General features: G+C 44.7%; 1 protein-coding gene across 4 annotated transcripts in view; it reads left to right on the forward strand.

Moving 5' to 3' along the window:
- LOC144495804 (ATP-binding cassette sub-family C member 8-like) overlaps positions 1–14468 on the forward strand; it is a 201691-nt gene that overhangs the window by 61294 nt on the left and 125929 nt on the right. For all 4 annotated transcript variants that reach the window (XM_078216299.1, XM_078216298.1, XM_078216300.1 and 1 more), the window contains exon 10: positions 12228–12336. In XM_078216299.1, coding sequence (XP_078072425.1) covers positions 12228–12336 — 109 coding nt within the window. The remainder of the gene's footprint in view (positions 1–12227; positions 12337–14468) is intronic.

Raw genomic sequence — 14468 nt, forward strand, 5'->3', positions numbered from 1 at the left:
CAATTGCATGACAACGGCTTTCATGTCACATAGCTCAGACTTCACAACCAAGAGTTAAAATATGCGGGTTCAATTCGGAAAATTCCTTTTATGATCTACCCAGTTTCAGAATTGGTTATCAGCACCATGTCGAGAGCAATCAAGACAACTCCTAAATTTGGCCAAATTCAACCCTGTAAGATGCAAGACGGAAAGATATAGATGCAGTCCTATTCCTTAACATGGTTCCATTTCCTAATGAAGCACTTAAAACACGTTAAATTCATAATCTATTAATGCCTGTAATGTAGAAATAGTGGGTGGGATTCTCCCCAAAAAATTCTAAGTGCTGAAATTGCTTAAAAACGAGAGTAGATTTTGCTGGTCTTTTTCAGCGGGATTTTCAAAATGAATTTTCCGCACTCCGTGCATTGCAGAGTGCACTAGCATGAATGTCATTTTAAAAAACTGCCGGTGGGGCCTATTCCTGCTGTAGAGGCCAGCAGCATAGTGCTGAGCGGGCCACTGTACATGTGCTGATCTGTCATAGCAGAGATCAGCGCATGCACAATAGCACGCACTGCTGGCCTCCTAATCGTTGGCCAGCCTCGTGACCCCACGTCGCTGGCCATGTGACCTCCCCCCGACCACCACCGACCACCTCAATTACCCCTCCCCCCCCCCCCCAACACCCCGGCAGTCCCGATTCCTCCAGTGGTCAGCCCAAATTGTTGGCCTCCCTCCCTCCCTGTCACCAAGTCCAAGGGCAGGAGGGTGGCAGTGGGACCCCTCACCTCCACTGATCTCCTGCTCCCACTGACCATGCCCCCTTGGCACTGCCCAATGCCTGGCGGGCAGTGCCAAGATGCCCCATTGGGCATTGCCACATTATCCCATGGGCAGTGCCAAAGGTCCAGGCTAGCATTGCCAAGCTGGCAATGCCCTGGGGCACTCCATTATCCCTGACCCTCAGGGGGGGAGGGGGCTCCCCTCCAATCTAGCAGGGTCGGGCTGCCAGCTTCCCACTAGTGGAGAGCTGGATTGAAACACTCCTGGCAGGGTAGGGCATTAGCGGGCCCAGAGACTTCAGTCCCGGGCCCACTAATATTTAAATACCCACTAACATAATTTATTCAGCTCTGTGCCAATTTCTGGCATGGAACTGGTGATGCCAGAAATCCAGTGGACGGAGACACGCAGAGGCCGTGGCACCCAGTGGGAAGCCTGCTACACAGCCTCCACTTGTGTCATGTATTGAAGATTTGGGTTACATTGTTTGATTATAACTTTCTCGAATTTATATGCTGTGGTTTTTGCTGTGTGGTTCGATATTGTATTGACTTTTCGATTGTTGCTCTGTATGTTGAGCATAGAATCTACCAAGCTTCTTGTTATGATACCTGTGTGATTCCCAATAACTAAACAAAAGGAATCTGCGCAAAGCCAATGGAAAGAAAACCAGTGGACAAGATTTTACTTTTTAAAATTGCCTGTAACAAACCAACTAAAATCAACTTAATTCAAACATTAATTAATAGGTGAAGGACACTACAAATAAAAAAAAACCTTTCACTTTAAATAATCAAAACAATCAGCGATAAGATTCCAGTTCGCCATGGATGCAACCAAACATCACCCCCTGCAACAATTGCTGCTTTGAACCACGGATGTTGAGATCAGGGATAGGTGTGTGAACACTCTAGAGAATGTTTGGCTTACTTGGGACCCCAGTGCTATCCAAGCATGCAATGATGGAAGTAGTTGCACTTCCCAGCCTGAGGCCCTAATGCCTATCCCCTGGGGTGATAGCTTGCCCTCTCTAGCAGTGCGGATGCAATTGGTACCATCTGAGGAGGAGCTACAGCTTCCCACTAAAAGGAGGCAAGTTCATGCAAGGTGGAGAAAGAGGGTAGGGCTGAGTGAGTAAGTCTGGTTGGGGATGGAGGGAAGGGCTGGCTGACTGGACTTGCTAGCAGCGATGTCCATCATATAGCAGTTCCAAGCAGGAGCTCCAAGAGATTATTATTTTCCTGGAAATTGTTGTCCTATGTTACTAACTACATATTTAAAATTATTTTTTGACATCTATTGAAGGATATAGCTTATGGAATGATAATAAATCATGTGATGAATGCTTTAAATTCTGAAACGTGAGCTTTCAAAGCTTGAAACAATCTGACTAAACATTTATCTTTTAATGCTTTGGGTATTGTGATTAGAACATTTTATATTAAATTATGATGAAACCGTAAACCATGTTCAAAGGTTAAAATACTTTTTAACTGTATAGAACTTTCAAACTAAGAAAATAAGGTTTAAAAAGTGTCAAATTATCTGGTGATTTGTTCAATCTTCAAACTATCTTGCCAAGTGCACAAAACAAGTTTAATATCGTCTAATAGTACTAATAATAGCTAACTGTCTGCTTTGTACAACAATGTCACAATGTGAAGTCAACGTTTTTGAGAAATCTCTTGTTGGGATTCATAGAATTAATGCATTGTGACATATTGTTTTGCCCTTTTTGGAAAATTATTGGAATTCAGACATGCTATGCTACCTTGATTTGTGATTACAAAATTCTGAGCATAACAGGATAAATTGCCAAATATAGTATGCTGTAGAATTTTATGCTGCTTAAAAGGGTTTTTGTGAATTGATATTCTGGAATAATGTGACACAGCCTTTTATTGTTCAGACATTGTTAATCATGTTTGTTTTAACCAAAATCATGTAAAATAGACCATTGTAAAGAATAAGTGGGATTGCAGTCTCTGGCTTGCATTGGATTTTCAATTACTCTTCCTCCTAAATTTATTTCTGTGTAAAAGAAGTACAAAAGTTTTGTATCTCATTGCAGTTATCTTTGGGATTGAATGATCACCTACTGTATGTACAATTCTATGACAGTTAAATCCAGAACTTTTAATTGATAAACAAGCTTAAATTGCAAGTTGTTTTTAATAGGTTGTGCATTTCTGCCTTCAATTTACAATTGCTACAGTGTAGTACCCAATTGAATTCTAGAAGTACATTGTACACATGGAATAGTTTTATATTCAATCTCACATTGAGGCTTGTGTTGAGTTGGATGGTAGAAGTGAGAAATGAGTAATTCAATATTTACAATTTTAGATTTGTTATTTCTGGGGAGGAAGGAGAGTGCCTGAAATTTGATTGTTTTCAACATGTTTGGGGTATAATTGCCACATGCTTTTTTAATGTTCCTTGATTGTCACTGACTGACCTGTCCCATTCGCATGATCTCTGGACAAACTATTGTACAGTTATCAAGACCTTTGAATTGAACACTGTCTAATTGCAAATCAAAGGTGACTTTGTGCAGCTGGTTCATCTTTTAAAAAAAATCTGTTTCTCTATACTATCCACCATTCTCAAAACAAATATTCAACTTGCTCCTGAACTAAACAATGTTTCTGTGCTCCTACTTGAGATGTTTGCCTAGGCTCAGTGGTAGCACTTTTGCCTCTTGAATCAGAAGGTTATGGATTCAAGCCCCATTGGGGTGGAGAATTCAGACGAAAGAGCGGGGTGGGGTGGAGGGGGGGGGGGAATTCAGACGAAAGAGCGGGGGGGGGGGGGGGGGGGGGGGGGGGAGGGAGGGGGAGAATTCATACAGTGGTTAGCACTGCTGCTTCACAGCTCCAGGGACCTGGGTTCGATTCCTGGCTTGGGTCACTGTCTGTGTGGAGTTTGCACATTCTCCTCGTGTCTGCGTGGGTTTCCTCCGGGTGCTCCGGTTTCCTCCCACAGTCCAAAGATGTGCGGGTTAGGTTGATTGGCCATGCTAAAATTGCCCTTAGTGACCTGAGATGCGTAGGTTGGAGGGATTAGTGGGTAAAATATGTAGGGATATGGGGGTAGGGCCTGGGTGGGATTGTGGTCGGTGCAGACTCGATGGGCCGAATGGCCTCTTTCTGTACTGTAGGGTTTCTATGATTCTTGAGCATGTAAAAAGAGACTGACACTTTGATATAGTACTGAGGGAGCACTGCAATGTTTGAGGTGCTGCCTTTTGTATAAGATGCCCAGTCAACCCTATTCTGTGGAGATGAAAGATGCATAGTATAATTAAGGAGAAGCAAAGATTCTCCCGAGGTCATATATTCCCCACCCGATACCTTTTTTAAAAAAAAGTCTTGACATTTGTTTCATTGCTATTTATTGGTCCATGTCTTACAAACATGTTTTCTGTATTATAGCAATTTTCCATTGACTGTAAAAGAACTTTGAGGCACCCCGAGGTTGTGAAAAGTGTCATCATATAAATGCAAACTGCTCCTCATTACATCATGAAGGTGCAATCTGATTAATTTGCTTGCATTGTCTTTATTCAGTTAATCCTTCCAAAATCATAGGAACATATGACTTAGGAGCAGGAAAGCAATAAAATCATGGCTGATCGGGTTGTGATCTCAAGTGCACTTTTCTGACTTCTCCCCACAACCCTTGACTACCTTGTTTGTCAGAAATCTATCTAACTCGGTCTTGAATAAATTCAATGGTCCAGCCTCCATTGCTCTCTGGAGAAGAGAATTCCACAGACTAACAATCCTCTGAAAAAATATTCTCATCTCTGTCTTAAAAGGGAGACCTCGGATTCTTAAACTGTGTCACCTATTTCTAGTTTCTTCCATAAGAGGAAGCTTCTTCCTGGTATTCACCTTATCAAGGCCCCTCCAGATATTGCATGTTTCAATAAGAGCACCTCCCATTCTTCTCAACTCCAATGGGAATAGGCCCAAACTGTTCAACCATTCACCACAAAATAAACCTTTCATCCCAGAAATGAGTCAAGTGAATCTCTGCTGAACTGCTCCTAGAGTCCTACTCCTATTGCACTGTTAGTAAGTTTAGTTTTGGAAGAAAATTGATTTCAGATGATGTTTAGGTAACAATTTCCTTAGGATCATGACTTAAATTTGTTCTTTGATATGTGTGATAATTAATGTACCAACTGAATCATTAGCAGGTAGGGTCAAGGAGAATCCTAAGGCTTTTTATGCACATATTAAGAGCAAGAGGATAGCAAGAAAAAGAGTAGGCCCACTCAAGGACAATGGAGGAAAGTTATGCATGGAACCATAGAAAGTGGGTGAGATCCTTAATGAGTACTTTGTATCAGTTCACCAAGGAAAAGGACATGACGGATGTTGAGATCAGGGATAGGTGTGTGAACGCTCTAGAGAATGTCAATATATCGAAGGAGGGAGTGTTGAGTATCCTACATTGCAATAAGGTAGACAAGTCCCCAGGACTGGATGGGATCTATCCCAGCTAACTGCAGGAGGCAATGGGAGAAATAACTGGGGCCTTAACAGATATCTTCACATCCTCTTTGACCACAGGCAAGGTTCCAGAGGACTGGAGAATAGCCACTGTTGTTCCCTTGTTTAAGAAAGGAAGCAGGGATAATCCAGGAAATTATAGGCCGGTGAGCCTGACGTCAGCGGTGGGGAAGCTTTTGGAGAAGATACTGAGGGACAGCATATATGTACATTTGGAAGAAAATGGACTAGTTAGTGACGGGCAGCATGGTGTTGTACGGGAAAGGTCATGTCTCACCAGTTTGATTGAGATTTTGAAGAGGTGACAAAGATAATTGATGAGGGAACTTTAGTAAGGTGTTTGACAGACTGGTAGAAAAATTAAAATCACATGGGATTCGGGGTGGACTGGCTAGATAGATACAGAACTGGCTTGGTTATAGACAGTTCCGACGGGCCACAGTGAAAAACCGCACCGACCTCCTCAGAAGACAAACACGGGACACGGTGGACAGAGTACCCTTCGTCGTCCAGTACTTCCCCGGAGCGGAGAAGCTACGGCATCTCCTCCGGAGCCTTCAACATGTCATTGATGAAGACGAACATCTCGCCAAGGCCATCCCCACACCCCCACTTCTTGCCTTCAAACAACCACGCAACCTCAAACAGACCATTGACCGCAGCAAACTACCCAGCCTTCAGGAGAACAGTGACCAGACACCACACAACCCTGCCACAGCAACCTCTGCAAGACGTGCCGGATCATCGACACGGATGCCATCATCTCACGTGAGAACACCATCTACCAGGTACACGGTACCTACTCTTGCAACTCGGCCAACGTTGTCTACCTGATATGCTGCAAGAAAGGATGTCCCGAGGCATGGTACATTGGGGAAACCATGCAGACGCTACGACAACGGCGGCCTTCACGACACACAACAGCGCAGAGTCGCTGAGCAGAAACTGATAACCAAGTTCCGCACACATGAGGACGGCCTAAACCGGGATGTTGGATTTATGTCACATTATTAGTAACCCCCACAGCTTGCCTCCTGGACTTGCAGAATTTCACAAGCTGTTCTGTCTGGAGACAATACACATCTCTTTAACCTGTGTTGAATGCTCCCTCCACCCACATTGTACATTTAAGACCTGGCTGGCTGTAGAGATTTGCATTCTAATCAGTATTCTGTAATTTGATTTCTGTGTCTGTGCCCTGTTTGAGAACAGATATCCACTCCATATGACGAAGGAGCTGTGCTCCGAAAGCTTATGGTATTTGCTACCAAATAAACCTGTTGGACTTTAACCTGGTGTTGTGAGACTTCTTACGTTGGTTATAGAAGACAGAGTAGCAGTGGAAGGGTGTTTTCAGAATGGAGATCTGTAGCTAGTGTTCCGCAGGGATCAGTGCCGGGGCCTCTATTGTTTGTAGTGTATATATAAATGATGTGGAGGAAAATGTGGGTGGTCTGAGTAGTAAGTTTGCGGATGGCACGAAGATTGGTGGAGTTGCTGATAGTGCCGGGGGTTGTCAGAGGATACAACAGCAAATAAATAGTTTGGGGACTTGGGCACATAATTGGCAGATGGAGTTTAATCCAGAAAAATGCGAGGTGATGCATTTTGGAGGATCAGATTTAGGTATCAGTTATACTGTAAATGGCAGAACACCTTATGAACATTAACATACAGAGGAATCTGGGCGTGCAGGTCCACAGTTCCCTAAAAATGGCAACACAGGTGGCCAGGGTGATTAAGAAGGCATAAGGCATGCTTGCCTTTAGTCAGGGCATTGAGTACGAGAGTTGAGAAATCATGTTGCAGCTATATAAAACCTTGGTAATGCCACATTTGGAGTATTGTGTGCAGTTCTGGTCACCACAATACCAGAAGGACATGGAAGCTTTGGAGAGAGTGCAAAGAAGGTTCACCAGGATGTTGCCTGGTTTTAAAGGTGTTGGCTGTGAAGAGAGGTTGAATAAACTAAAATTGTTTTCACTGGAAAGATGGAGGCTGAGGGGAGACCTGATAGAGCCCTACAAAAATTATGAGAGACATAGGGTGGATAATCAGAGGCTTTTTCCAAGGATGGAAGTGTCAATTACATGAGGGCACAGGTTCAAGGGCCTGATGAAATATATCCTAGGATTCTTTGGGAGGCAAGGGATGAGATTGCAGAGCCTTTGGCATTGATCTTTGGGTCCTCACCGTCCACGGGGATGGTGCCAGATGACTGGAGAATGGCGAATGTTCCTCTGTTTAAGAAAGGGAATAGAAATGACCCTGGTAATTATAGATCGGTTAGTCTTTCTTCGGTGGTTGGTAAATTGATGGAAAAGGTCCTTAGGGATGGGATTTACGACCATTTAGAAAGATGCGGATTAATCTGGGATAGTCAGCACGGATTCGTGAAGGGCAAGTCGTGCCTCACAAATTTGATTGAATTTTTTGAGGAGGTAACTAAGTGTGTTGATGAAGGTAGGGCAGTTGATGTCATGTACATGGATTTTAGTAAGGCGTTTGATAAAGTTCCCCCATGGTCGGCTTATGATGAAAGTGAGGAGGTGTGGGATAGAGGGAAACCTGACCAATTGGATAGGTGTAACTGGCTGGCTGATCGAAGACAGAGGGTGGTGGTGGATGGAAAATTTTCGGATTGGAGGCAAGTTGCTAGCGGAGTGCCGCAGGGACCAGTGCTTGGTCCTCTGCTCTTTGTGATTTTTATTAATGACTTAGAGGAGGGGGCTGAAGGGTGGATCAGTAAATTTGCTGATGACACCAAGTTTGGTGGAGTAGTGGATGAGGTGGAGGGCTGTTGTAGGCTGCAAAGAGACATAGATAGGATGCAAAGCTGGGCTGAAAAATGGCAAATGGAGTTTAACCCCGATAAATGTGAGGTGATTCATTTTGGTAGGACTAATTTAAATGTGGATTACAGGGTCAAAGGTAGGGTTCTGAAGACTGTGGAGGAACAGAGAGATCTTGGGGTCCATATCCAAGATGAATATATGGGAGATGAATATCCAGGGGTATCAGGCGTTTAGGAAGAATAGACAGGAAGGAAAAGGTGGTGGGGTCGCGCTATTAATAAGAGATAATATCAGGGTAGTACTGAGGGATGACATAGGCTCTGAGGAACAAAACGTGGAATCATTATGGGTAGAGATGAGGAATAGTAGAGGGAGAAAGACACTAGTAGGTGTGGTATATAGGCCCCCAAATAATAATGTTGAGGTAGGGAGGGCTATAAACAAGCAGATAAGGGATGCGTGTAAAAACGGAACGGCAATAATCATGGGGGACTTCAACATGCACATTGACTGGCAGACTCAAGTCGGTAAGGGTGGAATGGAGGAAGAGTTCTTAGAATGCTGTCGGGATAGTTTCCTTGAACAGCATGTTACGGAACCGACGAGGGAACGAGCTATTTTGGATCTGGTATTGTGTAACGAGGTAGGTAGAATTAAGGATCTTATTGTGAAGGACCCTCTTGGGTCTAGTGACCACAATATGGTCGAATTTCTGATTCAGATGGAAGAGGAGAAAGTTTGGTCCCAAACCAGTGTCCTCTGTTTGAACAGAGGGAAATATGATAGGATGAGGGATGAATTGGCTAAGGTAGACTGGGAGAGCAGGCTGGCAGGTAGGATAGCTGAGGAACAGTGGAGGATTTTTAAGGAGATCCTTTTCAGTTCTCAGCAAAAATATATTCCAGCAAAAAACAAGGATTGTAAGAAAAGGGAGAACCAGCCGTGGATAACGAAGGAAATAAAGGAGAGTATTAAAATAAAAACAGCTGCGTACAGAGTGGCCAAAAATAGTGGAGAAACAAGTGATTGGGAAAAATTTAAGAAACAACAAAGAGAGACTAAGAAAGCGATAAAGAAAGGAAGGATAGACTATGAAGCTAGGCTAGCAATTAATATAAAAAATGATAGTAAAAGTTTTTATAAATATATAAAAAGGAATAGAGTGGCTAGAGTGAATGTTGGACCCTTGGAGGACGAGAGGGGGGAGTTAATAGTGGGAAATGAGGATATGGCTGAGTCTTTAAATAAGTTTTTTGTGTCGGTCTTCACGGTGGAGGACACAAATAGTTTGCCAAATATTAACGATAGAGGGTTGGCAGCAGGAGAAATACTTAATACAATTAATGTTACCAGAGAGGCAGTGCTGGGTAGACTAATGGGACTGAAGGTGGATAAGTCCCCGGGTCCGGATGGAATGCATCCCAGGGTATTGAAAGAAATGTCAGAGGTAATAGTGGATGCGTTAGTGATTATTTATCAAAACTCGTTGCATTCTGGGGTAGTGCCGGTTGATTGGAAAACGGCTAATGTTACGCCGCTGTTTAAAAAAGGAAGGAGACAAAAGGCGGGTAACTATAGGCCGGTCAGCTTAACGTCTGTAGTAGGGAAAATGCTGGAATCCATTATTAAAGAGGAGATAGCAGGGCATCTGGATAGAAATGGTTCGATCAATCAGACGCAGCATGGATTCATGAGGGGAAAGTCGTGCTTGACGAACATGTTGGATTTTTATGAAGATGTGACTAGGGCGGTTGATGGAGGAGAACCGGTGGATGCGGTGTTTTTGGATTTCCAAAAGGCATTTGATAAGGTGCCCCATAAAAGGCTACTGAAGAAGATTAGGGCACACGGAGTTGGGGGTAGTGTGTTAAAGTGGATTGGGGACTGGCTATCCGACAGGAAGCAAAGAGTCGGAATAAATGGGTGTTTTTCCGGTTGGAGGAAGGTAACTAGTGGCGTGCCGCAGGGATCGGTACTCGGGCCGCAACTATTTACCATTTATATAGATGATCTGGAGGAGGGGACGGAGTGTAGGGTAACGAAGTTTGCAGACGACACAAAGATAAGTGGAAAAGTGAATCGTGTGGAGGACGGAGAAGATCTGCAGAGAGATTTGGACAGGCTGAGTGAGTGGGCGAGGATATGGCAAATGGAGTATAACGTTGATAAATGCGAGGTTATACACTTTGGAGGAAATAATAACAAATGGGATTACTATCTCAATGGAAACAAATTAAAACATGCTACCGTGCAAAGGGACCTGGGGGTCCTTGTGCATGAGACGCAAAAGCCCAGTCTGCAGGTACAACAGGTGATCAAGAAGGCAAATGGGATGTTGGCCTATATTGCGAGGGGGATAGAATATAAAAGCAGGGATGTCTTGATGCACCTGTACAGGGCATTGGTGAGGCCGCAGCTGGAATACTGTGTGCAGTATTGGTCCCCTTATATGAGGAAGGATATATTGGCATTGGAGGGAGTGCAGAGAAGGTTCACCAGGTTGATACCGGAGATGAGGGGTTTGGATTATGAGGAGAGGCTGAGGAGATTGGGTTTGTACTCGTTGGAGTTTAGAAGGATGAGGGGGGATCTTATGGAGACTTATAAGATAATGCGGGGGCTGGATAGGGTGGAGGCGGAGAGATTCTTTCCACTTAGTAAGGAAGTTAAAACTAGAGGACACAGCCTCAAAATAAAGGGGGGTCGGTTTAAGACAGAGTTGAGGAGGAACTTCTTCTCCCAGAGGGTGGTGAATCTCTGGAATTCTCTGCCCACTGAGGTGGTGGAGGCTACCTCGCTGAATATGTTTAAAGCGCGGATGGATGGATTCCTGATCGGTAAGGGAATTAAGGGTTATGGGGATCAGGCGGGTAAGTGGTACTGATCCACGTCAGATCAGCCATGATCTTATTGAATGGCGGGGCAGGCTCGAGGGGCTAGATGGCCTACTCCTGCTCCTATTTCTTATGTTCTTATATCCACAGATCTCTAAAGGTTGCCACTCAAGTGGATAGAGCTGTGAAGAAGGCCTATAGTGTGTTAGCTTTTATTAACGGGGTTGGAGTTTAAGAGCCGTGGGGTTATGCTGCAACTGTACAGGACCTTGGTGAGACCACATTTGGAATATTGTGTGCAGTTCTGGTCACCTCACTATAAGAAGGATGTGGAAGCGCTGGAAAGAGTGCAGAGAAGATTTACCAGGATGCTGCCTGGTTTGGAGGGTAGGTCTTATGAGGAAAGGTTGAGGGAGCTAGGGCTGTTCTCTCTGGAGCGGAGGAGACTGAGGGGAGACTTAATAGAGATTTATAAAATGATGAAGGGGATAGATAGAGTGAACGTTCAAAGACTATTTCCTCGGGTGGATGGAGCTATTACAAGGGGGCATAACTATAGGGTTTGTGGTGGGAGATATAGGAAGGATATCAGAGGTAGGTTCTTTACGCAGAGAGTGGTTGGGGTGTGGAATGGACTGTCTGCAGTGATAGTGGAGTCAGACACGTTAGGAACATTTAAGCGGTTATTGGATAGGCACATGGAGCACACCAGGATGATAGGGAGTGGGATAGCTTGATCTTGGTTTCAGATAAAGCTCGGCACAACATCGTGAGCCGAAGGGCCTGTTCTGTGCTGTTCTGTTCTATGTTCTATGTTAAGGTGAGAGGGGGAACGTTTAAGGGAGATGTGCGGGGCAAGTTTTTCATGCAGAGTGTGGTGGGTGCCTCGAATGCGCTGCCAAAGGAGGTGGTGGAAGCAGGCACATTAGCAACATTTAAGAGGCATCTGGATTGGCACGTGAATAGGGAGGGAATAGAGGGACACGGACCAAGTAAGGGCAGAGGTTTTTTTTTGTTTAGTTAGGGCATCATGATCGGCACAGGCTTGGAGGGCCGAAGGGTCTTTCCTGTGCTGTACTTTTCTTTGTTGTTCTTTGTTCTTCTTTGGTCTATTAAAGAAATTAGTAGAATCTTAAATAATTATTTTGTTCCAAGGACCACCTGAGTGCCACTCAAAATTATTTTATATGTTGTGTTGCCTTTTCCTTCAAATGCCTTGCACCAGACTGGTTTTGCCAACCTTTAGGTTAGGAAGAGTTGCATGAATGCATTTGTGTTCTTATTTAACCTATATTTTAATTGTCTTCCAGCTTTTGAAGCTTTACAGTTGGGAAGGAATCTTTACCAAGGCTGTTGAGGCGGCAAGGGAAAAGGAGCTGAAGTATATGCTGAAAGGAGCAGTTTATGTCATTGCAACATGTGAGTTGTACTCATTAACATTTATACGTACCCGTAATATCTTATTTATCAGGATTTGTTCGAAGCAATTATACATTGGTATGGAATTTAGGAAATAATTACATAATGTTTTCTAGCAGTTCAATCTTTCTGATGAATCTTTGAATTATCCATTTATTTGCAAATTGCAGTGAAGTAGGATTTTAGTGCTTAAAAAGTTTAATTGTCCTCTGAATTGCAGAGACTGCAGCACAGAAGGCTGACATTTAATTCTACACTAACAGATGGACTGTGGTGCTCGTGGTTGGCAGAATCATTTAATTCTGTGGAGGCAGGTTTAAAGAAGGGACCAGAGCAAACCTGCGCATTTGCATGTTTAGTTGGTGGGTGGTGATCTTGCTGGAGGCAAGAGAACAATGGAGGTAGCTACCTACCTGATGATGGTGGGTAGCCAAAATTAGCCATTATAAGCTAATTATAGGCCACCCATCACCATCGGGTAGGTAGAAGCTGGAGGATGGGGAGGATGTTGCCAGGATCTTACTGGTAGTGGAGCATCTTCCTGCTGAGTGCCAAACCAGGTAGCTCTGTGGATATGGACATGATAGGCTGCATGTATGACCAAAACAAAATTCACTTGAAGGGTTTCCCCTCCACTTCAAAAGCCGATTGACTTTGGCCCTCATTGTTCAAACCTTTGCGTGTCTCCGAGACCAGTTCCACGATGAAGCATTCACAGACCCTTTGCTGCCTTAGCAGCACCTACCTCTCCCAGTGCAGTTGCCAGTGTTTCAAAGCTTCAGGTCCTCTGATTTGGCCTGCGCCTCTGGAATCCATCTTCTGTCCTTAATTGGATGGCGAGCATGAGGTGGTCAATTAGTACGCTGCCTGCTGAAAGATCGCACAGGCCTGGTCTTAGACCATGGAGTTGGGACCTACATATGTCCTTGATGGAAGAATAATTTCAAGATAGTAAGGTTCCATGCAGTGGGCCCAATTTTACCATTTTCATTCTAAGTGCTGAATCTGGGCGCAATTCAGATCCAACTTGGAAATCTGCTTTCAGACGCCCCCATATGCACTTTGCCTGAAACAAAAATTGCGGATCTGAATCGTGCTGTGGGCGGGGCTTATCATGCCGGAAACGATCGGAGCTCTGAACTGCGCATGCGCAGTTCGAAGAAAAATTGGAAAAGCGCGCCCGTGTCAGATCGCTCCCGGGCCGCAAAAAGCAGAGAAAGTGGCCCGGGGCCAAAAGTGGGAGCAATGGCCCCCACAGACATCACTGTCCCCCTTATCCATCCAGACCGATCGCAACCCCCTGCCCCCTTCTCCCCCCCTCACCAATCTCCCGCAGAGTGGCAGCAGACCCCCCCATCCCCCCACCAGAGATCCAACTGCCCCCCCCCCACCAGAGATGCATCTTACCCGCCTCCCTCCCCTCCTCCCCACCAGAGATACATCTTACCCGCCTTCCTCCCCTCCCCCTCCCTCCCCCCCCAGAGGTACATTGACCCGCCTCCTTCTCCTCCTCCCTCCTCCCCCCTCCAAGAGAATGATCTGACCCCCCCCCCCCCCCCCCCGATCTGAGTCAGAGAGCCATTGGAAGTGCTGAACTTATCTCTTTAGCAGCTGGAGCGCCCGAAACAGACTTTTATTTAGTATGTCCATTTCGGCCCGATTCCGGATTGGCGAAAGCGATGGTAAAGTGGGAAATGCTGATAAAGTTGGGCGGGCAGTTCACTAATTCATTTTAAATGCATGCAAATGCATTTAAATTGCCCGTTGTGCCCATTTCGGGCGCGAATCAGATCGCGGCCATTCCAGGCCTCGGTAAAGTGGGCATCTGTGCGGATGTGGGCGCAGATCGCGTTAATGGCCTCACACCCGACTTTACCACGTTTCTGCGCCCGAAAACGGGCACAACGCAATGGTAAAATCGGGCCCAGTAAGTCAGAATTTGCTATTTTATGGCAAGAAGTTAATTATGCCATGCAGAAGTTACCAGAGGCACTGACTAAGTCAAATTACATTTTTGAAAAGTATGTAATGGGATTTTAATTGCGATGTAGAATTGAATTTCACAATTTCTGTGTATTATTTTTGGAAAAGATTTATATACATAATATATAATCACATTTTTATGTGTATAT

The sequence above is a fragment of the Mustelus asterias genome, chromosome 7 (assembly GCF_964213995.1).
Source record: "Mustelus asterias chromosome 7, sMusAst1.hap1.1, whole genome shotgun sequence".
Taxonomy (NCBI): domain Eukaryota; kingdom Metazoa; phylum Chordata; class Chondrichthyes; order Carcharhiniformes; family Triakidae; genus Mustelus; species Mustelus asterias.